This window comes from Tripterygium wilfordii, chromosome 6 (assembly GCF_013401445.1).
Source record: "Tripterygium wilfordii isolate XIE 37 chromosome 6, ASM1340144v1, whole genome shotgun sequence".
Lineage (NCBI taxonomy): Eukaryota > Viridiplantae > Streptophyta > Magnoliopsida > Celastrales > Celastraceae > Tripterygium > Tripterygium wilfordii.
This window is the reverse complement of record NC_052237.1, coordinates 9,917,804-9,943,708: the sequence shown is the minus strand read 5'-3', so window position 1 is coordinate 9,943,708 and position 25,905 is coordinate 9,917,804. Positions and strand designations below refer to the sequence as shown.

General features: G+C 37.1%; 3 protein-coding genes across 3 annotated transcripts; 1 reads left to right on the top strand and 2 right to left on the bottom strand.

Moving 5' to 3' along the window:
• Positions 1-3,028: 3,028 nt before the first annotated feature.
• LOC119999290 (transcription factor MYB35) lies at positions 3,029-4,293 on the bottom strand. The gene is made up of 3 exons (XM_038846776.1): positions 4,149-4,293; positions 3,913-4,042; positions 3,029-3,824 (listed from the first exon to the last, which is right to left on the bottom strand). The coding sequence occupies exons 1-3, from the start codon at positions 4,279-4,281 to the stop codon at positions 3,038-3,040; spliced, it is 1,050 nt and encodes a 349-aa protein (XP_038702704.1). The 5' UTR covers positions 4,282-4,293; the 3' UTR covers positions 3,029-3,037.
• A 1,240-nt stretch (positions 4,294-5,533) lies between these two features.
• LOC119999498 (probable prolyl 4-hydroxylase 7) lies at positions 5,534-9,332 on the bottom strand. Its single transcript, XM_038847099.1, has 8 exons — positions 9,067-9,332; positions 8,898-8,984; positions 8,727-8,784; positions 8,509-8,613; positions 7,022-7,079; positions 6,752-6,927; positions 6,588-6,648; positions 5,534-5,905 (listed from the first exon to the last, which is right to left on the bottom strand). Exons 1-8 carry the CDS (start codon positions 9,315-9,317, stop codon positions 5,601-5,603), a joined length of 1,101 nt encoding a protein of 366 aa, XP_038703027.1. The 5' UTR covers positions 9,318-9,332; the 3' UTR covers positions 5,534-5,600.
• Positions 9,333-11,748: 2,416 nt separating this feature from the next.
• LOC120000484 (pathogenesis-related thaumatin-like protein 3.5) lies at positions 11,749-12,978 on the top strand. Its single transcript, XM_038848579.1, has 2 exons — positions 11,749-11,816; positions 12,122-12,978. Exons 1-2 carry the CDS (start codon positions 11,774-11,776, stop codon positions 12,844-12,846), a joined length of 768 nt encoding a protein of 255 aa, XP_038704507.1. The 5' UTR covers positions 11,749-11,773; the 3' UTR covers positions 12,847-12,978.
• The last annotated feature ends 12,927 nt before the right edge of the window (positions 12,979-25,905 follow it).

Genomic DNA, 25,905 nt, shown 5'->3' with positions numbered 1-25,905 from the left:
TTGTTTGCTGAGTTCCATGAGACTCCATCCGCAGGTCATCCTGGGGTGTTAAAGACTTATCACAGATTGAAGAGAGGTTTTTACTGGATTGGTATGAAGAAGGATGTGAGGAAAATGGTGGCTGAATGTGGTACTTGTCAACAGAATAAATATGAGACTTTATCTCCTGCTGGACTTTTACAGCCTTTACCTGTTCCAAAACAGAATTGGCAAGACATTAGCATGGATTTCATTACCTCTTTTCCTTCTTGCAAGGGTAAATCAGTGATAATGGTGGTGGTGGATAGGTTAACTAAATATGGGCATTTCATTGCTATGGCTCATCCTTATACTGCAGTCACAGTAGCTCATTTATTCATTGAACATGTGTTCAAGCTACATGGAATGCCTTCTACAATTGTGAGTGACAGGGATCCAGTATTTCTGAGTGATTTCTGGAAGGAGTTTTTCAAATTACAAGGTTCCAAGCTTTGCATGAGCTCAGGTTATCACCCTCAAACTGATGGGCAAACTGAGGTAGTTAACAGGTGTGTTGAGACTTATTTGAGATGTTTTGCTGGACTTCAGCCGAGGAAATGGGTGAATTATCTACCTTGGGCAGAATGGAGTTATAATACTGCATATCATTCAGCAGCTCAGGCCACCCCTTTTGAGTTGGTCTATGGTCATCAACCTCCACATTTAATTACATATGAATTGGGCTCAGCAAAGTTGGATGTTTTGGAAAAAGCCTTAATGGACAGAGATGGAATGTTGGCATTATTGAGGCATAATCTGTTATTGGCACAGGAAAGAATGCAGCTCCAAGCAAATAAGCATAGAATTGACAGACAATTTGAGGTGGGGGTTTTGGTTTATCTCAAGCTCATTCCTTACCAGTACCCTGCTTTGAATAAACACTCATTTTCTAAACTTCACCCTAAGTTTTATGGCCCCTATGAAGTCTTGGAAAGAGTTGGAAAGGCTGCTTACAGACTTAAGTTACCTCCAGAGACTAAAATTCATCCTGTCTTTCATGTGAGTAATCTGAAAAGGCATTTGGGACCAGCAGTATGTCCTGCAACCAAGCTGCCAATGGTGACAGATGAGGGTCTTGTTCAACAACAGCCTATAGCAGTCTTAGAGAGGAGGCTTTATAAGAAAGGTGACATTGCAGGAACACAACTATTAGTACAATGGGAGGGCCATACTGCAGAGGAATCAACTTGGGAGGACTATGAGGAGTTTGTGAAGAAATTTTCTGATTTTGTTTTTTAATTTGGAATCTGTACTTGTTCTGTAGTTTTCATTTTGAACTGTTGATAATCAGTATTTTGTATTGCTATGTTTCTAGTGTCCTTGTGGACAAGGAGTATTTTGACTGGGAGGGAGTTGATAGGATCCAGTATATAGGATGTTGACACGCATACTGTATGGGGTCTTCATCCAAAGGTGGTTGTGGTGCCACCTGTCCAGGATAGTTGGTGGGTTTAGGAAGTATATTAGCGGGAAGTTAGTCTTGTATGGGCAGACTTGATAATAAACAATTGTTCTTTCTCTTCTTCTTCCCTCTTTACCATTTCTTGTTATACAAGGTCCAGGACGCAAGAGTGTATCAGAATAACCCCTTCTTCTTCGCACTCAACAATCCACTATCCGATTCTGCTACCAGCACACAAAAGAAGAATTCCAGTTCTTCAAACTCTACATCAAACAGAAGTTCATAAATTGAATAAAAGAGTTCCTCACTTTGTGAGAAGACGACGATGGACGGTCGGTGACCGGAATTTGTGGAGGGAAAGTTATTTAAAAGAGGTAGAGTATAAGAAGACAAGAAGATTTTGGTATTGATGTCTGCGCTCAACGGTAAGAGACAATCGGCAACGATGAGAGCGCCATGGTTGGAGAGAGAGAAGGCTGAACAAAATGCAAGTGCTTGACGTGGGCCTTTTTCGGCCATTCAAGAACTTGAAGTTGAACGGCTCAGAAAGCCGAAGCCCATCAAAGCTGGAATTGGGCTTAAGGCTAATTAGAAAGCCCAGCAACTCAGTAAATGCATATAATTCTTCTAAAAAATTTGTGCAAATAACAAGAAACACGTGTCCGGGATTCTTCAATCAGTGGTTCGGACCTCCACTTAGTTTTCGCCCAAGCTTCATCGTCATGGTCATGGATAGATCACATAGGTTTGGATTCAATTCATAAATAGTGACGGCTCTGGTGGGTTTCCTTAACCAAGCTACTACCTATGAATCGTCAGCTCATTCTTGAACAGGCATACAATCAAAGCCCTTGCTTGAGAGCTTATGTTTTATGTTCTATTTCACACTTAGGTTCTTTCACTCTTTCCTCACAGTATAACTTCGCTATGGGTTACCGGGAGTATTTAGTTTTGTAAGGTGGTCCTTTCTGATTCACATGGGTTTTCACGTGCCTCGTGCTCCTCGGGTCAAAGCGTAAATTAGTGATGCTTTCGGCTATTGGACTATCACCATCTAAGGAGGTACGTGTCTAATGTGGTTGTATATTAGATGAGTTCCTTGTAAAAAAAAAAGACATTACCTCAAGTGGCTGCCTGATATTATAAGGCTTGTCAAGTGTCAACTACTAGGAGTGGTAAAAATTCAATTCCAGGTCGGTCCTAAATCAAACAACAAAAATTTATGGCCCAACTCTCATCCCGGTTTTCACTCGAGGATCTCGGGCCATTCCACTATTTTCTTGGAGCAGAAACCCATCGGACTCGGGCTGGACTTCATTTGTCCCAATGCAAATACACTCTTGATCCTTAAAAAAACCAGCATGCATGAAGCTAAGGAAACTAGTACTCCACTATCCTTTTCGGAAACTCTCAAATTAGATGATGGCTCACCTCCTCATGATCCCACGGAATATAGACAAGTTCGTTTGTAATTTGTGTTTTGCGTTATAATGACACTATTAGATAACTAGAAATCATATATTAATTCCATACTAACTGAAAAAACAGGAAAAAAAATCTGTCTGTTAGTTTACTTGAAACATACTTATAATACTCTGACATAAGACACTATGTCCATTAGTAATCAAAAGAAGCATCTAAAAGTTCAGGGAATTGCGAACACAATTCTCTGTCATGATCCAATATTGCATCCACAAATGAACTTGCAGAAGATGAAGTGCTATCAGCACAGTTATTAACTCCAGAACCACCAAATCCAACTCCGTTGAAGCACTGGGACAACTCATTAGGAGTCACAGTCGACGAATCGCTTGACAATAGCATTCCAGAAGGGTTGTGCTCTTGCTCCTGCCGCGGAGGATCAACGCACGAAGCTGGATCGCTGAGGAGAAATTCGTTCCAAGTAAACGAATTAGAGTTCCGCGGAATGTGAGCAGCCTCTGGCGGTGGCCTGTGAGAAAAGGACTGTGGAGAGGTAAATTGTGAAAATGCAGTAGTAGATGGTGATGAACATGAAGAGGTGGCTTCACCAAAGAAATGTGACTGGACATTTTTCGGGTTATCGACATGAAACCCCACAAAATCCCAAGAAGGGTTAGGGTTGTTGCTGATACTGATCATATTATCATTCACTTGCTCCATCACAGGGTTTCTGATCATCAGCTTAGAATAACTAGAAGAAAGTCCTGTGAGGACAGAACAAGTTGGTTCTGGTTTAGACATAATTGTGGCATTAGAGGTTCCAATGCTGATATTTCCATACTCTGATAGAATCTGTAAGAATGGTTTGTGAGTCACAGGATCAATTCCCATCTTTGAAAGCTTCTTCTTCAGTTTTGTGTTCCAATAGTTCTTCACATCATTGTCTGTTCTCCCTGGTAGCTGTTTAGCAATCAAAGACCACCTGAGACCAAGCAATTAAGCAACTGAATTAGTAACTAATCAGAAGTAAAACGAAGCGGATTTAGCTAAAAACAGTAGAAAAACTTCACCTGCTACCAATAACTTTGTGAAGATTAATTATGTGCTCTTCTTCTTGAGGCGTAAAGCCGTCGTGTTTAAGGTCCGGTCTCAAGTAATTAGTCCACCTAAGTCTGCAGCTCTTACCACATCTGTTAAGTCCTGTACTCAAAAAACTCATTTTAACATAAATTATAAGCTGTTGATCTTAATTAACTAACAAGATTAATGTACAGTAAGCTTATAAGATGTAAATTTAAATTATAACCTGCTTTTTTAGGGACCAAAGTCCAGTTACCAACTCCATGGTTGGATACATAAGCAAGAATCTTTGCATCTTCTTCTGCAGTCCAAGGTCCCCTCTTGACATTCAGTTTGTCACAACAAGGAGGTCTCCCCATTGATTCTATTACGGCGGCCGCGAGAAAGAGAGAGAGAGTATGAATTACTGGTGATGCAATTTCTGTTCCAGTTCCAGTACAGTTTTATGGAGAGCTGGCTAGGAAAGGAAACGTTTAACAAATGAGGAAGCAAGAAAAGCATGCAATTGGCTCTCCCCAATTAACATCATTTGCATGATTGTTTTCTATCTTCTCAAAGAAAAAAATAACGGTTTTACATGACATCATCCCAAATGCACCCCTCTTATTGGTAACTAAGAACAACAAATTTGCCCTTTGAACATTGGATATGGATCTAAATTCGGATTACCAGGTCCGCGCGCACAAAAATTTTCCACCTGATGACCATGTAAGTTTGGCAAAAACCTAGTGCGAGGCCAGCGGAATCGGATTCAGGATCCCATGAGTTCATACGGGTTGGCCCCAGAGAGATTTACCAACTAGGCTATCACCTAAATAGTTTCTTACACACATACACTCTCACTCTCTCTCTCACACACACACACAAGCTTGATTCCATTAGCTGTTAATTCAGGTACATTATGGGTGAGTACAAATTTAGTTAGTTAATTTGAATAGTTGGTGCTTGCATAATGCAATTGTCATGTGTTTTAGGCATCAGGTACTCTCTATCTCTTGCTTCTGAGTATTGGGTTAAGATTCTCATGTAAGTTAGGGCAAACATCATCATTCCAAGATTCCAAGACGTGCACCAGAAAACTCCCACCTAAAAATATTGCACTAAAAATGGCTATCTGCCAGCTTTTCTTTATTTATAGTCATCTTCAACTAAATTTACGTATGGTTAAAGACGTACAATTACCTCCCATATATATAGAGCCGACCCAAATTGTTCCTCGCAGTGTGCTCGACCTAACTCACCCCTTGGCCGACCGGAGAAGCTGCTGAAAACAAATACAAAGAGAGACAGAAAGAGGAGAGGGACGGGAAGGAGAGAGATGAGGAGAGAGAAGGGTGAACTTTCCGCACCTGAGAATTCTCGTGTGTGTATATACGTATATTTGTTTAATGGACTCTGGCATAGCATGCAGATAGATTTGGATTTATTTGCATCCCTGATACCCAATAGTAGTAATGACTAAATGAAGTTTCTGTTAAACTGCATTCAAAAATTAGTGTATTCGCACGACAGCTCCAATGTGATAACTTCCGTTATGTTGAGTGCTCGGAAACATATTCAATCAGGGTATATCTGATTATATTTATACGTAGGCCCCCAAGACGGCAAAGATCAACGTATGTACATCCTATGCATGAAACTCTGTATACAATTATGAATCAATGAAGGGAGAGGACGTCTATGAAGAGCAGACGTTGCAACTCTTCCTACAATTTCCACTATATCCCTCGGAACCCACCATATAGCGAGGGTTCTTCTCACACTCACCCAATTTTGCCCAAGTAGGGCAGTTGTCATTCTTATCTACACAATCCCCATCGTCCGATGCTACTGCTTTGTCAAACGACCTGACGTGGATCCACTTTGTCGCAGACCACTTCTCGCCCTCAATGACTGGGCAGCTCCCATGCAAGCTGTTTTCATCTGTAGTTGCATCAGGAAAAAGACTGAAGAACAGCAATGCATCACCCTTCCTGGTTTTCACTGCAAAAAACGAAACATTACTCGCTATCAAATACCAGAAACAGTATAGTGGAAGATTAAAAATGTTATACTTGTTTCACTCCATCAATAAGAATATGATATGACGTTGCAGTAACATAACAGTTAGATACCCAAGAAGGCATGGAAATAGTTCACTTGTCCATCCATTCCAACAAGGCAATTAAAAATAGAGAATAATTCGACAATATGCGGCAATGAAGGTTGAGAAAACCTCCAGTGTTTAATACGCGTAGCTTAGATATGATTAATCAAGAGAAAAAGACTGAAAAATAGTACGTAATACCATAACCATCAAGGTTGCTAAACAGAACAACTACAACTACAGGAGTTTGATATCATCTTTAAATATTAAGTACAGAAAAAACCTCCAATCCAACGTTTGACCCAAAGAGGGAAAACACAGAGAATCTACATTCTACAAGTATAATATCTAAATCCAAGAAGACGAAGACACAGAAGAAAAAGAAGATATGTACCGTTCTCAGAAAGCAGATAAAGCCCTTACTGTGTCCCAGACCTACTTAATTTCGCATGTTTAACTCGTTTGAGAAGTCAGAGAACTTAAAAGAAATTTTCCCAAATAAGATCATTAAAGACCTTGAATAAATTACTTAATTAATGACATATATAAGTCAATAAGACTACATATCAGTAACAATACCTGCATAGCCAGATTTAGCACAGTCAGACCAGCTATCATCCTTTGATTGAGACATTTTTTCCTATAGAAGTCACGTAAGTATGGTCACAGTAAGATGCAATAGAAATTGAACGACATAAAATAAAAAGCAAACAGCAAATAATTGACACATGGCTACCATTTACCTCTGAGTTGGGAAAGACCGTTTCTCCACCCTTCTCAACATTAGACAAATACATCAAGACGGTGGCAACTCGGTGGCCACCCAGCGCTTGATTCACCTTGTCTTGAAAGAAATCATGATGTGGCTCATACTTTTGACCGTGCTCATAATGCAGTATTTGAATGGACTCCCCATTTTCTGCTTAGAATCCAAGGTTCAAGAACATAAAATAAGTTTCGTTTTATATGCAAAATAATAGCCCGTCTTCGGGAAAACCACGTTACATATATACCTACTGGAAGGAAGGTCCAAGCTGCAATCCTTGCCTCAATACTAGCTACTACATCATCCTTCAAAATTAAGCACAAAGTGTTCCCTTTAGAGTCAACAAATTGGAAAACATATAGCCACAGAACATCAATGAATGACAAGTGTCATGATTCTTACCAATGAGAAGTGCAGAGATATACATTAACCAACGTGTTACTTATACAATAAACCAAAACCCTAAACAGCTCAAGGGTTTTGGTCCAAATGACAGATTTTGAAAAATCCAGGGTTGTACGATATTCTAACACAAGGGACTCAGGTGTTTGCTTGGAGAGCTGAAGAATTAACCAGTAGCAGCTTTGGATTGGTAATGTTCATACCATCCTAGCTTCATGGTGGAAAAAAAGAAAGAAAGATGGCATTATAACAAAGGAACCAGAGCAAAAAAACACATGGTTCTTTTCTTGATATAAAATTCTAAGAGATATTTACAGAAAACTATATACACACACTCACATTGGTCAATTACATGAGAATACAAAGAGATGCGCAAAGTCTTCCTCCCTCACAAATATTGATTTAACAAAATGGGTGTTGTCTTGATTAAATTTGACGGATTGATCATAAATGATCATAAACGAATGAACTCAGGAAGGTACGAACAGGAAACTCCAACAACACTATCAGAAGCTGTTTAAAGTTCAAATTACACCTAATTCGGCAGATCCAGTCTGCCGAAAACATGCCTCCTACTGATGCAATGCTAAAGAGCTTGTTTACTGAAAAACAAAATTACAAATCATTATATAAATGATTTGATCTTATTACGTCTCCTCAAGAAAATATTGTTTACAACATTTCTTTGTACAATAAGGTTAAGGAAATGCTAGTGAAGATCAGGCATTCACAAATTCTTGTGGGATTACAAGAAACCAAAAGGAATATATTTAGCTGATGATCTATTTTTCCGGCACGACTCTTTACCGCTTGCCAGTTGTCACAACTTATCCAAAACCACTAATTTCGTTACCACATAACACAGACAGCAAAAAATTTCCTATAGTCCCAGGGGAAGCAAGACTTTGGTTTTGGAATTTGTGAAAAATAAAACTTAACAACACTAAATGGACAAAATTATTGATGGAAATTTTCTGTCCAACCAATCAAAGACACCAACCAAGGATATTAGCAATACACCAACACCGCCTTGGATTCTAAAAGTCCATAGAAACTGAATCATGCCCAAATTAATGACTAAATTACTCAAATATTGCATTGTGAAATTCTAGTTGTCAAGGCATTGCCAATCCTAATTAAATGAAATTGAAATCGAAATCGAAATCGACGCACCTGAGCACTCAATGGATGCTTTCATTTTACAAAATAAAGTGAAATGAAACGACAGCACTAGCGTGGATACACTAACATAAATTTACTAACTTCATGTTCACGTCATATAATTGACAACCATGTAGTCAAAAGTTCAAGATGGGAGAAATTTATACACACCTGAGCTTTTTCAAGAAACATGCCAGAGCTTGTTCGCACTTTGCTCTCTATACTTTTACCCGACTCGTTATCTGCCACCATAGATTTCTCCAGTTTATCCCTAGCCTAAATCCCCCAAATCAACACAGAATCGACAAACAAAATAATTAATTAAACTGCAACATCAATTCCATTCAAATCAAATAAGAAAGCGACTGATCAAAACAAATATAGCGTACCAGATTGATGAGATGATCACACTCCTCATCTGTTAAAAAGCCCTTGTACAGAAAAGCCCTGTAAAGTAAGAAAAATATTGAAAGAACCCAAAAAGAAAAAAGAAAAAAGAATTAAAGCCACTCTGAGAACCAATGAAATGTCAACAAAATAGATGCGTACATAATCCATACCTAGGACGCCACGAGAGCTGAGTGACCCTCGTGGGGTCAAATGCGGCAGAAAAGCCTCCATTTTTCAATCTAAGCAACGATCCGGGCCTGCCAAATAGTAGCAAACAATAAAGGAATTGAATCTTGAGGCTCAAATGTGTAAAAATTAGAGGGAGAGATGGATATATACCTCTTCTGGTCGCCGAACCAGGAAGAATGGGAAGGTCGAGGGAGGAGGAGGAGGAGGAAGAAACACAGAGAAAATGAGAGAGAAAAGCGAGTCTTCATAGGAAAATTCTCCAATGCCTGAATCTCTGACAAAGAGAGAAGCGAGTCTTCATACGAATTACAGATTAAACAGAAATGGTGGGGCTGTGAACTTGTGACTAAAAGATTATTGGTTCTAATGGCTTCCAAATCAACCCGCAGTTGCCATCCCATCACGTTTCTGTTGTTCCGACTTCCGAGTCGTTGATTTTCTATTTTCCCTCTCATTCATATCAATGGTCAATGAGCGCCCACGGTTTCTTTTGGGCAAATCCGTAAATGTCTTTTTTTTTCTTTGGCATAAATAATAATCTCTCTTTTTTTTCTTTTCTAAATGGACTGAATCAAATAACCAGTTAGAAAATCATTAAAAGGCAACGAGTATAAAAGGGTCTCTTATATAGGGTTAGGTAGAGTTTTGACCACTTGAAAAGACATTTAATATTTCATTTTGATCAAAGATTAAATGTTCCTAGTCAATCACCTGAAAATTATTTTTACTACACTTTGGCCACTCAAGTATATCATGAGGATTTTGGACAGTCAATGTGTTTACATGGCATATAAAAATCAACTAGAAACTTATGTGGCTTGACAACTAAGCTAAAGACAATTGCTAACCTATAAAATAAAATTAATTTAAAGAAAAACAACAGTGCCAGGTCGATTTCAGGCGACCACTCATCCAATTACTCCGACCACCATCACTTTACGAGAACCTCATCATGCCGGAATAGATTTTTCTCATCCCTTGATTCAAAATTGAAGGACTACGAGACTCACTGTGACAAGAAAAGTGCCTCTCCATAAACCCCCAAATTTTAAGAACTTTCTTTCCTCATCAGCCACAAATCTCGTATGCCTCAACAACCACAAAGGCCAATCACTTTAAAAAAGGAGAACTCATTCTAGAGATTGATTAAGTCCTTGCTTTCATTTCAACCACTCATCACTTTAAAAAAATAAAAGACCAATCACTCATTTTTAAAAAATCAAAGACCAGATAGTGACGAAATGGGCATTTGAAGTTTCAAACATGACTCTTTCAAAAAGAGGAACTTTTCTTTTGAGCTTGACCAAACACATCATTGACACATACTTATCAGAGTAGTGGCATCCGCGAAGATCCCTCCGACGAGCCTTCTCTTCAGGATAAGCGAATGGGCACGACCCCCCATTAGAAACCATCTATGTCTGTCAAAGACGAAATCAAAGGAGGAGGGAGTGCTTTGAGCAAAGATAGAAGATTGTGAAAACATCTCTGTGTTGAAAATTGTAAAAAAATTGGTAATTTTTAAATTAAAAAGTTTGATTTTCCACCTTTCAAATTGGCAGGCCACATTTGTAAAAAAAAATTTTATTGATTTTTTAATGCCACCTAGACAAGTTGACTGCCCGAAAGAGTCAAAATATGCTCGAGTGATCAAAATGTAGCAAAAAAATTTTTTTGGTTACTGATTTGGAACGTTTGATCTTTGGGTGACCAAAGTGAAACCTTGAATATCTTTCAATGGCCAAAAGTTGACTTAACCCCTCTTATATAGGACCTCTTGACGATGGTCTAGTGGTAAAGAGCCCAAGCCTCTAGTAGCTCTAGCCATCCTAGGTCTAGGTGACATGTCCAACTCAGCAATCCTATGTAGATAAATTTTAAAAATTTCACACAAATATCCACTCTCTCTTGCCCCTCACACTCACGCTCTCTCCTTCCATCTCTTTCTCCCTTATTGTCGGAACCCAAGGTCCATCGTCTTGCCATCAATCAAAAGAGGGGAAGTTGTGCAAGAGGGGAGCAAAGCTTATCACTGTTCTTTTCTGTTAGTATGTTGACCAGGATGTGAGGGCAGAGCCCCCGTGTTATGGTACGATATTACTGATGAGTGTTAGTTATTTTTAGTATGAGGTATAATTGTATTTTTTTGGTACCTAGGTAGCGCTAGCTATAAAGAGAAAACCCTAACTCAATTGTACACGCTCATGAGTTTGACCGCCTCGGGCTTGGACGCCCAATAATGAGCCACATGTGGGCTTTGGACATCTATGGACTTGTTCAACTTTTGGTCTATTCCGTCCAACTCCATTGACGGGTTGCGCGTCTACTGACGTTTCGTCCAACTTTGCTGACTGGGTCGTGCATTGACTGAGGGGAACATGGAGTAAGTTGTCATTTGGCTCGGCCGTCCGAAGGGCAGTGTTGTTGGGCTTGGACGCCCAATTCGTTCACAGGCTTGGTCGCTTATGAGCTTTGTCGAACAAATTGGTGTTCTCTACTCTATAAATCATGCCTAATTTCTTTTGCTTCTTTACTTGGATAGATTCTTTAAACCCTTTGAAAGAGTTACATGTCGATAGGTCAAAGACCTGCACTTATTACGAGTTGCATTTTCAGTGAGTGTGTCTTGGTTTACCAAACGTGATGTGGTACATATGGCTTCGGTAATAATCTCCCTAATCTGAAGCAATGCCACGTTTATGTTTTTCTTTAAGCTTGTTTTAGGTTTGCTTAAAGATTGCTTTTCCAAAACCTTGGAGTACAATCGAAGAAGAAGCACCCTTTTAAAATGAATTACTTCTGCTATAAATTAATTCAATACCTGACCAAGTATTGCCTTGAGTCTGTTGCATCCAAAATGGAGTTCTTTCCGGCTATGTTATGGCTTTTTATCTTATTTGGTAACTTGATTTCATAGTTATACTTGTTAATTATAGTACATTTACGGTTTAAGGTTATGTTGTAGCTTTTTAGGATTCAGAGTTTCGGGCTATGTTATGCCTTTTATCTTATGTGGTAACTTGATTTCGTAGTAATTTAGGTTTTACGGCTATGTTATGGCTTCTTAAGGTTTAGGGTTTCGGGCTGTGTTATGACTTTTTATCTTATCTGGTTATAACTTGATTTCATGGTAATACTTGTTATGGTATATTACTATTGTGTTTGTAGTACTAAAATGGGTGGAGATCTAACAACATTAATGCAGGGCATGGATTAGCACATCAAGTAACATTTTATGTGCACAACAAATGCCCCTTCCCAATTTGGCCAGGGACAGCCTCTAACACAGGCCAACCGGTCATTGCTGATGGTGGCTTCTACCTCGCCTCAGGCGACACCGCGCGAATTTCTGCACCGTGGACTTGGAGTGGCCGAATTTGGGCACGGACCGGCTGCAATTTCAATTCTAATTGGAAACCTACGTGTGAGACTGGAGACTGCGACGGGCGACTAGCGTGTAATGGACTAGTAGGCACTCCACCAGTCACATTAGTACAATTTGCCCTACAAGGAAACACCGGGAAGCCCGATTTCTACGACGTAAGCTTGGTCGATGGCTACAACATCCCCGTCTTCGTCTCGAACAGACAATTAACACCAAAATGTACCATAAATGGTTGCAACAAGAACCTGAAGAACTCGTGTCCGCCGGAGCTACAAGTCGTGAACGCTAACTGGGAAGTCGTGGCGTGCAAAAGCGCTTGCTTGGCCTTCAATCTTGACTCGTTTTGTTGCAGAAATGAGTATGGAACGCCTGAGAAATGCAAGCCAAGTGTGTACTCCAAGCTGTTTAGGGATGCTTGTCCTTCTTATTACAGTTATGCTTATGACAAACAAGCTCCATTGGTTACTTGTCCTTCTTCTAACGAGTATGTCATCACCTTCTGTCCTTCATCTTGGGGTGCTGGTGGTTCTCACTCGTCTGTGTAGGTTTGTGAAACTTTGTTATGTACCCACTAATTGTTTGAGATTCATTTACACACAAAATTTATTACAAATCATAATAAATATATCACTGTACTATATTAATTAATTTCATTATGGAAGTTTGTATTAAGTTCATCAACGACTCATGTTATTTCTATTTTTTTTTTGGTGGGTCTTACTATTAAGAAGGGATAAATATCATTTTTGATAACTGAAAGATAATCCATGCTACAATTCAATCACTAAAGGTCAAACATTCTAAATTGGTCCAAAGTGGGTTAGGCCTAACGAGTATTGATCAGAAACATTTTAATTGGGCCCATTGCGAGTATTGATCAGAAATGGGTTGGACTTGGGCCTCATCATCTTTTCAAGATGAAATACTTGCCGTTGTTGAAGTCCAAACACAATGCATGAAAATCAAACGTTGGAATGTTGCAGTTCTATCACCTTGACACCTTTACACGTAGCAAGTATATATATTATAATCAATCACTCCGAATAAAGTTTGATTTGTCTCCTTTAATTATTCATTTGTTGAAAAGTGGTTTAATTAGCAAGAAAATAATTAAGGTCACAACTTCTTCGCACATGCCCTGAATTTGTCGTTGGTTGTGAATGAAAATCCAAGGAAAAGTCGATACACATGCATGAGGAATTTCTTTGATGTTTAACAGATTGTGTAAACAGGATCTTGTGTTTCAAACAATAATACACACACACAAGACAACACCAAGAGCGACAGCCGACATGCGTGCATGCCTTAATTCACCAATCAATATTGTGCACGATACTTCCTAGCTAGCTAGTTCACTTTTTTTAGAGGTTTGAAATTTATATACATATCTTTTCTTATGTAAGGACGGCCGGTAGTAAAAAGAAATTTTACGGACTTTTAATCTCAGTCGTTGAATTTGACTGACGATTGAAATTAAAATTGAATAAAATGAATCATAATTGGGCTTGCAGTACCCATATGGGTTAAAACGGTTGACAACTGAGTCTTCAATTTTCGACGACCATTTGAGCAGGCGAAGACCACTCTGAAGTTTTTTGGGTGGTCAATTGTCTGAAAGATGGCTAAATGACGATTTGTCGTGTTGGGGATGTGTATCTTCTTTGAACAGTTATTTGTACGTAAGTTTTCAATATAATTCTTTTTGTCACTTTTAATCTTAATCGTTGGTGAGATCTAACGTTCGAGATTAAGAGTTCATAGATTTTTTTTATTACGAACGTCCGTATTAGAGAAGCACTGACATATAATACTTTTTCTTGGCAAAATTGTATCAGTCAATAAGGTCCATATTCTTCATGATTGACAGGAAATCCTCAATTAGTTTCCTATAAATATCATAGAAATTACATGCATGTTTCGAAAAGACCTTCAAAGTCATTATTTGTTTGAAATATTAAACACAAGTCATGATGCTCTTTTCAGTTTTATACAATCATAGATAAAAATGATGAAGTTAGCTGGCTTTCGATGTGTTATATGTGTGAATTTGTCTCATATTCCATTAATTAATTGGTCCGACTACCATCCAATAATGACTCTACCATCCAATAATGACTCGGCCGATGTCAAAATAAGACTATAAAGAATTAATTTCACATTCAATTTAATTAATTATTGCCGTAATACCTAACACTTTTAGGGTTTGTATTCCACCATTTGGTGATACGAGTGCCTTGCCTTGTTTTAGGCTTCCAATTCACCTATATAGGTATTGGGTACATGAATATATATTATGGTCTATGACATTTTCATAACATAACGAATTTCGTGGAATTAGACTATACCCACCTACCCACTAAACTAATTAAAGATCTTCGTTTAATTTTGATGAATTAAGACCAAAAGTCTTGACTTTCTCAAGTCTCAACATGAACCTATAACATATGTAAATTACGAAAGCTTATGACTAGTCAAGGTATTCAATATAGTGCGACAATTCAAGTATTCGGGATTTATTTTGACTAAAGACCCAACAATATTTTCATCAAAAAAAGGTTTACATATTGAGCCCTTAGTCCGTATGTAGTCATTCACATATTCGCACATATTCATCGCTAGACCTAAATTAGGTTACGAAAATGTTAACATAGACATAAAACTAAATTAGGTTTCCTATGATCAGAAAGATAAAACTAAATCTTTTGCTTCTCGTTTGTTGATACAATTCCATCTAGACAATTTAGGGTTTGCAAGAATAAACTTTTCACACAAGATTGCCAAGACCCCTAAACTTCATTTATTTTTCCATCCAATTTGTATTGTAATTTTTCGTTTGTTCTATGTTTTATTTTCCGCACTATAAATCTTCCCCAACTTTCAATCTGAATAAATTATTAATACGTTTTATACTCTTTCCCATATATTGATGGAACATTTCTTATATTATGTACTACCGTCTATATTTGGATTGTAATTTTTTTTTTCGAATTCTGATTTGTGATTTCTTAAGGAATTAATCAGTGAGTTAAATTTCAAACCTGAAAACTCTGCAAAGTGATATGAAACTAAAATGAACTGAATTGTACAAGTGATATGAAGCTAATTACTTTTAGCTATTTTTACTTTCTTTTTTTTGCTCAGACTCAATAGAGTACACAAAACTAATATTAGTAAATCTTACACATGAGCTCTTTGCATATTGCGCGTGCACCCGAATAGTTATCCTTGATTGTTTGAAAACATGCATGGACCAACAAAATAATACTTTTCAATCGCAATTGACAAATATTTCTTAAAAAAGAAACACCCTAATTAACATGTTTATTTGGAACCCCAGAAGTCAGGTTTCATTTGAAGGCAAACCTAAAATATATCAAGTGGACAAAAAAGTGCCGGCTGGCCTTGTATATATATATATATATATATTATCACCTGTTCATATTTTTCTCTTATGCATCCACGTGCTTGAATTGATGCATTCACATATTCGACGAAAAATCTAAGACCAGCTGGACCTTAATTAATCTTTGGTCATATATGTCACCTGCTTTGGTAGCTCCAAATTAACAGGGCATTTCCTTGTAAATGTGTGCCTGTCTATATATATATATATATATATATATATATATAATGAAGGTAAATTTCACATTGGTAAATTGCTAGTAAACTTCAAATGTGAAACCTAAAATATCATTTTCATTCTCTCTCTTAATTCTAGAAGATATTATTGACTTTGTGGAGAAAGAATGACACCTGTGTCGTCCTTATATATATATGTGTGTGTGTGTGTGTGCAGATTATGAAGCATTATGAATTGAAGCCATAGATGTTGCAGGGGTTTAGGGATTCTTGTCGCAGGAGGAATGGCACTGGCGCCTCTAACACACACAGACACAGACACAGACACAGACACAGACACAGACACACACTTATTAGTTTCTACTACACACACACACATATATATATTGTAAGTAGTAATTAGTTAATGTATGTATGTGAACAAGCAGCAAGTGCAATTCCCCTGCGACAAGAGTCTCTTCAACTTCTTCACTGCTCTTTTGTTTCCAGATTCAGGTAAGTATTAATCTCTTTAATTATTCCATTTGAGCAAAATAAATAAGGAATGATATGCTTGATGATGATGGTCTTGTTGCCTCTTAATTAATAGCTAGCTAGGCACTTGCTGTTGCACTTATTATTTGTTTTCCTAGCTTTTTGCTCTTTTACATACTGTAAACTGCTATGATCAACCCAGCCAGCATCAAAGCATAGAATGGGATAAAGTTTTCACGATTAATGCATTTCTATGATCAATTGCTTTCGTTGATGTCATGGACAGCAGTTTTTGTTTTGTTGATAAATCTGATTGTTTGTTAATGAGGAAGAAGATTACAAAGAAAGGGGAACAACTAAAGAAAACAACACCAGACTAACAACCCCATCGAGGAATGAACGGGGGGCCGGCAGACTGTGAAGATTAGATTCATCAATTTTAATCTTTCTTAACCTAAAAATCTGATTTCCAAAAGACTGTGGAGTCAAATTCAGAGAGCATACAGCCAAAACCCTAAGCTCCCAAGAGCTAGCCCCATAACCAAAAAACCAGAAGCCCAACAACAAAAGCCTTCAATAACCAAACCTGCAAACTTCAAGCAGCCAGTCAAGAGACCTTAATCTTCAAGGAACCAGACCACCATCATACTTTGCCTTTCAAGTTCTTTTTTGGCCGAAAAATCTACGTACAACCCCATTAGTTTCCCTCCACACATGATTAAAACTGACAGGTGCTAATATTTCTTTAACAGGGCATTTGGTTGGCATTTTGACGGTGAATAAGGCGAGTCGAGGGTGAGAATAATTCATTCCCTCGTTTGATTGAGCTTGGGAGGGTGTAATCCCAAACTCATCCCACTCTCATTCCCTCCTTATGGAGATTAGCCAAACTCACCAAAATGGTGAGATTGACTAATCTCCACAAGGGAGAATAAGTTTGATACTCAGAAGACTATAATTATACCCCTTATTAAGAAGTAATCACAACCATTAAATTAATCTATTTTTATTTTCATGTACAAAAAATTAGGTAGTATGAAAATTGTACAATTAAAGTTCTAACACTCATGCTCACTCTTCATTTCATACCAAACATGATAATGTTCATCTCACATTCATCTCATACTCGCCTCACGCTCATTGGATTAGCAACCAAATGCCCCGTAAAGTTGATAATTGCATTGAAGTTCTGGTCCAAAATCCTTGGATTCTGCACACCTTTTAAGAGCCAAACCACTGAGTCTAGAGTGTCTCAACTATAATATTACCCCTCTCAGCTAACCCAAACTACTCAGAAATTTCTAAAGCCTTCTGATAGCTATAATTAATAATTCAGCTGAGTTTGAATCCATATTATTACCTGATGGACTTGAGAACATACAAGGAAAATTACTTGCACTGTCTCTCAAGACACCACCTATACCATCTCCACTTAGTTGGGATGAGCCATCCGTATTCCACTTCACAGAGCCCGCAGAAGGTGCTTGCCATTCACAAACTGGCCTGATAGACTTCCTAAGATTGGCCTTAAATTTCAAGCCATTCTCAGTATTCATGATCTCTCGAGTCTGGCCCACTGTAGGGGAGTTGGATGTTCACAGCTTGAAGCTAAAGTCCATACCTTATTATAAAGACTAGCTAGGTATAGAATATTTTCTCATCCGGAATCCATCTGGAATGGGCCTAACTAAGCACTGAAAAACCGGCTTATGTTAGGTTTCTCCACGCATATAAAACACATTACTCAACCACATCCTTCCGATGTGGGATACACGTACCTCCATCCCACTCGTTTACTTTCAAAAGTGAAATTGTTTCTTTCTGTCCAAATGGTAGCTGCAAACATCATGCACTACGCTTTTTTCTGCAATTTTCCTGAAGCAAAAGCATTCAACTCTTGAAACAATGTAGATATATTTCCTGGAATGCACCAAACTGAACCCCACCAATTCAAAATTCTATACAAGATCATACAAAGACCTTCACATGGTAAGAAGAGACGATCAATAAACTCTGGATGCCTATTGTACAAGGGACAATGGAGATTCTCAGTGTCTACAATACCAAGTTGTCCAAGTCTGTGCAGCCTTGCTCTTGGTATTAACTTAGCAATTATTGGGAAGACCCCTTTTCGCTCCATTGCGTGATAGTGCCTGAACTCAATTGCATATAATAACTCTTCAGTCTCTTTATTTCATCGAACACAAAGAATGCAAGAAATGAAGAGGCTTCACAAGACAGGGAGGAGGCAATGAACATATAGGGTTGGCCGGCCGGTTGGGTCTGACGCGTACCGATAAAAAAGGATTCGGGTCGGCCTGATAAGCAGTGGCGGAAGACATGTGAGGACTGGAGGCCACGGCCCTCCCTAAATTTTTTTGAAATTTTCTTTAATATATATATACATACATATAAATAATATACCTTTCTAAAAATACATGTATTTTTGCACCACTATGAATTCTTGCAAACCCATCTTTCCAATAATTTCAGTTAATTTTTGTCCAAACATGGCAAGAAGATGGGCCGAGTCAACCAACCCACTTACAAGCCTTTTCCAAAATGGGCCCTAAAGGAGGTCCACGCTTCAGTTCCCTTCTTGTTCATTTGCAGTTTGAACACATTATTCATTTTTTTTCCCCTTGGGACCCATTATTCATTCAAGCCTTTTAGGTTTTCCATGCCTATCATTAGCCCCTGGTCAACCCTCCCTCCTGTGGAATTGTGGATCCATGATTTTTTTAAATATCGATTTGGACCGGCGGATTCATATTAGCTGGTCCATCAATATGATTCAATTTAAAATATTAGGTTGAACCATGTCAATTAAATACCGATCAAAAATGATGAATCGATCGATTGTACCGATATTGAATCAGTTATAATGCATATTAGTCTTCTGACTATTATGATTCCTGTACCGATATTTAAAATTCTGTATCTCATACATTTAATAATTTTTCAGAATAACTTAGTAAAATGAATAATTAAATAAAATTGAAATTTTTTTTCTTTAGGAGAACTGGGAATATTATTTATCTACAAAATGTCCTATAAACGGGGGCAGCCTACCCAACCGTCACCCTCCCTGATAATTCATGAGGATAAGGACATGCTTAACACAAGCCACGTGTAAGGACAGTGGGACACCACCGTCTAATTAATTGGGCAATTAATGATGATTGAATGAGTTAATTATACTTTTCATCGATAGGGGTCGTTCACTTTTAGTGTCCAAAAATTTTTTGTTACAAAGTCATTACCCATTAATTCAAAATGATACTTTTCATGGATTCGGTCAAATTTGCTATAGTAAGTAGTAACGGGCAAGAATCTTGCTGAATTTGATTCAAATCTGACCAAGTGTCTAAAAAATCTCATTTTGGAAAAAAAGGGTGATGATTTTGTAAAAAAAATCTTTGGGTGTTAAAAATGAATGATCCATATCTTTTAGTGATGAAAATTATAATTAACCCATGATTGAATGCATTATTAGTCATAATTAAATTATCTTAATTATTAATTAAGAGTATTGATAGTGTATGTCCTTAGGACACATGTTAAAGATTGATTAAAACAAATCATAGTATACCATGTGTGATAAAACCATTGTTTCGTCTAATTTTAAACTTAAAATACATACATTTTTCAAATTTCAATGCACATTTTTCATCCTTATCTAGTGCTCTAAGAGCAACTCCAATGGTACTTGTAAAACAAGATTTAAAACACCTTACACAAGATTACCAGCACTACATGCCTATAATGGGATCAAAACAACACTTGATAGTATCTTTAAATTTAATGGACTCTTGACATATCAAGAGTCAATTAAGATGAAAAATTGGACCCACAAATCCACTCTTTGATTGACATGTGGCAAACAATCCACTAGACTTTGATAAATGTTACAAAGCATTTCAAATTCACTCACTCTTGTCCATTGCTCGAATTCACAAACCACCTTGATCGAGTGTATATTTGATCAACACAGTAAGAATCCACCTTTATTGTAGGTTACCTTGGAATCCACCAAAGATCTTCACGGTGTAGGTCTTCGAATATGGAATCCATCAAAAATTATCACAGGTATATTTGGTGTTTTAACTCACAATGAAACTCTCTCTTGATTACGACCTATACATTGATCTATTTCTTCACTCAAGTACAAGAGGGCATAAAACGGAAAAAAGAAAAAAGAAAAAAAAGGTCTTGAAGTTGTATTAATCTTGAGATAATTTTTACTTGCTTCGATAACCTTCTTGAGGTGCTTTGCCGTGTATTTATCAAACACGCAGATAAGAGTAATCATATTATGATTGCTATTTGTTTGTTGAAGCTGAAATATTTCCATTATTCGGTTAAAAAATAAACCATCTCCGTCATTGAAATCAGTAACTTATGGGCACATTGTAAAAGAAATTACCATAAGAAATTAACCATTAGAAAGATAAGGAATTAACTTACATAAATTAAATTGGTGGAGACTCAAGTGTTTCTCAACAACCTAATGCTAACTCGGAAGGCTAAAGAAATTACTAATCTTAAAGATCAAACCAAAGGTGTATTGTCATCATCTTGAAAATCCGGCAGCATGCAACATCCAATTAAAAGCATGGCGACGACCATGAAAATAATACATCTAATGATGCGTTTGGTACAGGGGTAATGGGGTGTAATGGTTACAAGGGTAATTAAATTTTAAGTTTACTTGTGTTTATTATGTCAGTATAACTTTTACTCTTGTAATAAATTTTAGTAATTAAGCTTATTTTTTACACATAAAGTTTACTAGTGGGGGACTTGGGTAATAAAAAGTAATGAGAAGTTTTACTCCAACCTATTACCCCTTTAAATAAAAATTTCTAAAAGCTCATAAGTTATATATACACATATGTATTATATATTATATATATGTATATATATATACACATATACACAGACACACACACATATATATATGCACTGTATGTGTATACATATACATATACATATATATGTGTGTGTATGTATAGGTATATGTATATATATATATCTATGTGTATATATATGTATATATATATATGTATATATATATATATACACAGTGCATATATATATATATATATACACACACGCAGATAGTGCGACAGTACATGTCTGCATATATATATATATAATACACATACATATATATATGTATATATGTGTATATATATATATAGATAAATATTATATTATATATATATATAATACATATATATATGTATATATATATATAAAAATAAATATTATATTATATATAAATATTATATCTGTGTATATACACATATACACAGATAGTGCATGCATTGTCTATGTATGTGTGTGTATTATATATATATATATATATATATATATATATATATATAATACACACACATACATAGACAATGCATGCACTATCTGTGTATATGTGTGTATATATATATATATATGCAAAAAATGGAGTCCATGCCCGTCCAAGGGGATCGGGCAGGGCCGGGCTCGGACCTAGGCCCGCGGGCCAAATGGTGACCCCTACTATTGTGTTACGTCTTTGTCATGGATTTGAATGTTATCAGATTATTTTGTTGAAATTGTTAACAATCGTTGTTATATATATATATATATATATATATATATATATGTCTGGCTGTGTGTGTATATATATGCATATGTATCTATATTTTTAAAATTTTGGTACATGATAGTCGTAACAATAAAAAACATAATCTCACTTTTTTCTAGTTTGGTTTATTACAATAATAACAAATAAGGGTAATGGTATTACACCAATAATGTACAGTCGTAACAAACAAGAGTAATGAATATTTGGGTAAATTTTATCCTTCTTTACCAAACAAGGGTAACACTTATTCTCCATAATTGTTATTACCCTTGTAACATTTACATGGGTAATATAAATTATACCCCTAAATTCTTACCCCCATACCAAACGCACCCCAAGAAGTATTGCAACCACAATCCAGCCCTTTTTTATATCGCCTATAACTCTTACCTTACAAGAGTTGCAATCATAACAGAGTTTGGTTTGATCGTTGCTCCATCTGATACAATCACTATTACTCGAAATTGGACCCGACTTCCTCGTCGTATTTTGGTATTGAAATCCACATTCAATTGGTGGTCTACAACAATCCAACTTGCATATAGGATAACATCGATCAACATCAAATAGATAAAAATAAATAAATTAAAATCAGTCTTAACACATATATACCTGGGTAGGAGAGAGAGGCTCGATCTTGTTGCCACTTCCAAGACTTGAGCAAATTGAAGATTCAGTTTCAATGTGACAAACCTCTTTAATCTCATTCCAATTGTAGTGGTGATTGAGATTGTACGTTTTAGTGAGAGCAAAGGCAAAGGAGATGAGAACCGTTAGAGTCACTAACACCACCTGAGGTAAATAGAGACACCTCCTATTCGGAGAAATTGCTCCGGCAGTAGCAGTGTTCAATCCAACCAGTGAAAAAAAGCACACGAAAAACCCTAAAATTGATGGACTATCAAGGATTCTTCCACACCTGGTGACACTATGCGCTTCATTCAAGCACCTGAAAATAAAGAAGATTAAGCAACTGGATATAAGGATGATATTTAACCCCCGGAGCCCCACGAACCCTAGGAGCCCCACAGAAGCCATAATTAATTTTGTGTGTGACGTATCATTATCACGTCTTATATATTGATAATTTCTTATGGGTTTATAAATGAAAGTTACGTTACCGAATAACTGTTTTGCATTCCTAATCTATCTATATATCTATCTATCTATAAGAAATCTGTATACGTTTGGATCAGGAACACGGCAGTAGGGGTTGGATTTTTCCTAATTCTCTAGGGGTAATTTCGTAATTCAGTTGGTTTAGATTTCTGAGGCATGTTAATTTGAAGTTCTATTGGTTCTAAGGCATATATGCGAATTCGACACCTTAAAGTCTCCGACGGTAGAAGAGGAGGAAGAGTACCTAGAAGCTGTTGATTACATGGACGGTGGCTGTCAGAGAATGCAAATGGATCATCTTCTTCGTCATCATAAACCGGTCTACCGGTGGAAGCCGTAATTGCAATTTCTGATGTGCTTTCTGGGTCAGTGTCTTGAGCAGTTGTCATACTTGTTCAATTTGCTGAGTCTGATTCGTAAAATTATTTACAGGATAAGCAGAATACGAGACGTGATATCAGAGAAGCACACGTTAGAGATTTGGGTTGGAGGAGGGAGGCATTTGTTGGGGGGTTTTAAGAGTTTTTTGAACGCAGAGAGTGCGAAATAGTAAGCTAATAAGCAAGAGAGCAAGTAGACTGTTAACGAACAGACATAAGGAGGATTCATTCAGGTTTCTAAATGGGCCAGATCTTACATCATGATTCACCCAAGAGTTGACGGTAGTTGGGCCTTATCTCAAATTAGATAAGTTATGGGCTAATCAACGATCCAAAGGATTCATGTGCATCATGAAGCCCATAAAGCTCTTGTTTCAGGCTCAGCAGAGATTCTCTTCTCGGCAATCTTACAAGTCACAATCTATACAGTTCAGGCGAGGAGGAAAAAGATTACTAGAATTGCTACTGAACCAAATACCTTAAAAGGGAATTGAAAAGGAATTTTTTTTTTTGGTTGGAGCTTGGTTAGACCCAAATTCGCCATGCCTTTTCTTTGTACATTTCCTGGATTTTACTTAGAAATTGCGTCAGAATATGTTCTTTAGGTTGTAATCTTTCTTTGAATTCAATCAATTAAGAGAATTTTGTATGATCTTGGGGACGACGCGTTACGTGAGCCCAAATACCTGTCTTATTATCCAGAGAGTTGGTCCTGATCTGAGCCATAATTATCATACTTGCACACCCTACAACTACAATGGCTGGCTTTGTTAGCTAGGTTTACACTATTAACTCATGGGAATCTGCATCTTCTTTGGATAAACACAATTTTGCATCTCTAATACCCAAATCATGCTTCAACCTCTTGTGTCTGTTAAGGAAAATAAAAGAAAGAATCACAAAGCAAAATAATGCAAGGGATCCAACACAAGGAAGTAAAAGTCGTATTTATGAATTGAGCAGAAGGAATTTTAGATCTTTCATCTCGACTGAGTGATGTCATATTTGGGAGTCTTAATTGATTTATTGGACAAGCAGCAGAGTGAATCCAATATGGACAGTCGAGGTGCAGAGAGGTAGCAAGGTGACAGACATAACCACCTTGGGAGACTTGACGAGGATGATAGAATTGCTATCATATCCTGTGAAAATTGAAGGGGAAGAATCTGAGATGAAGGAAGAACAGTGTGGTCTTATCAATATATATAGTGTCCAGATTTTACAAACTTTTACGGTGCTGTTCTACTGGTTGGTTTACCTTGATAGGACGTTGCTCTTCTTAACCACTGAACCCTAGTAAATATATTGAAACCATTTGAGTCACTGTGAGGTTACCTCAGTCATGTCAACACATCATTATTTGCCCACTCCGATTATAATTATGGGACACCTGTTCAGTGAACTGAGAACTTGGAATCCTGTGTGTGAATGAACATGAGCCTTTCATATTATATCTGGACAATGTTTTGCACATATAATTAATGTATTAGTAAATCTTGGGCTTATCCACTTGTATCGAATGTATCAGAGTCATCTCCAAGCAACGATGTTTCGAGTTGTAGAAAGTACGATATCAGAATCCGTGCATTGCAGCCTTCATCTGTTCAGAATTCTGGCACTCGGCTTTACGCGTGATATGCATACCAAGATTGTTAAGTTATTTGAAAGATGGAATTGCAGCAATAACAACAGCCAAAATTTCATTGTTAAGTTTTTTTTTCACATTTCTTTTTGTATCTTCCTGCTTAATTCCATGGTCTGTTAGATAGTGACTTGTATAGTCTGCAAGATCAAATTACACGAAAGCTTAAAATGCAACTATTATTGAGTAGAGATATTGTATATTAACATTATGTTATCTAATTATCATTGTCCTTGGAGAGTTATTTATATATTAAAAGACAGATTCAAGAAAGTTGTGGATCTATGGATATCCAGTTTAAGCATATCTTCAGGGAAATCAATGGTTGTGCAGATTTTCTTGCCACAAAGGCTTCCCAAGATAAGCAATCTAGCTACTTCTACAGGTACAACGACCTTCCAGCTCAAGTTAAAGGTATGATACACATTGACTCGATGGGGGTCCCTGCCATGAGACAGATTAACTGCTAATGTTCTATTTTTGGGCTATTGTCTGCCTTTTTGGTTTGCTGTTGTTATGGTTTGTTATTTTCCTTCTTGGTGCTTGTTCTCTTGTTCTTTTTATCAATGGGTTAGGTTTAGTTCCCCCATTGTGAGCCACCGGATAAGGACTCTTCTTCTCCTTCTTATGAAATAAAATTTCTGGTTTCTTAAAAAAAATAAAAATCATGATGACAGAATGTTATTTGAGTAGGTAAATTAAGTAGATAATCGATTAGGAGATAAGAGATCATTGAAATAACATGATCATGATTACATCCGTCTTATCAAATAACTAGTTA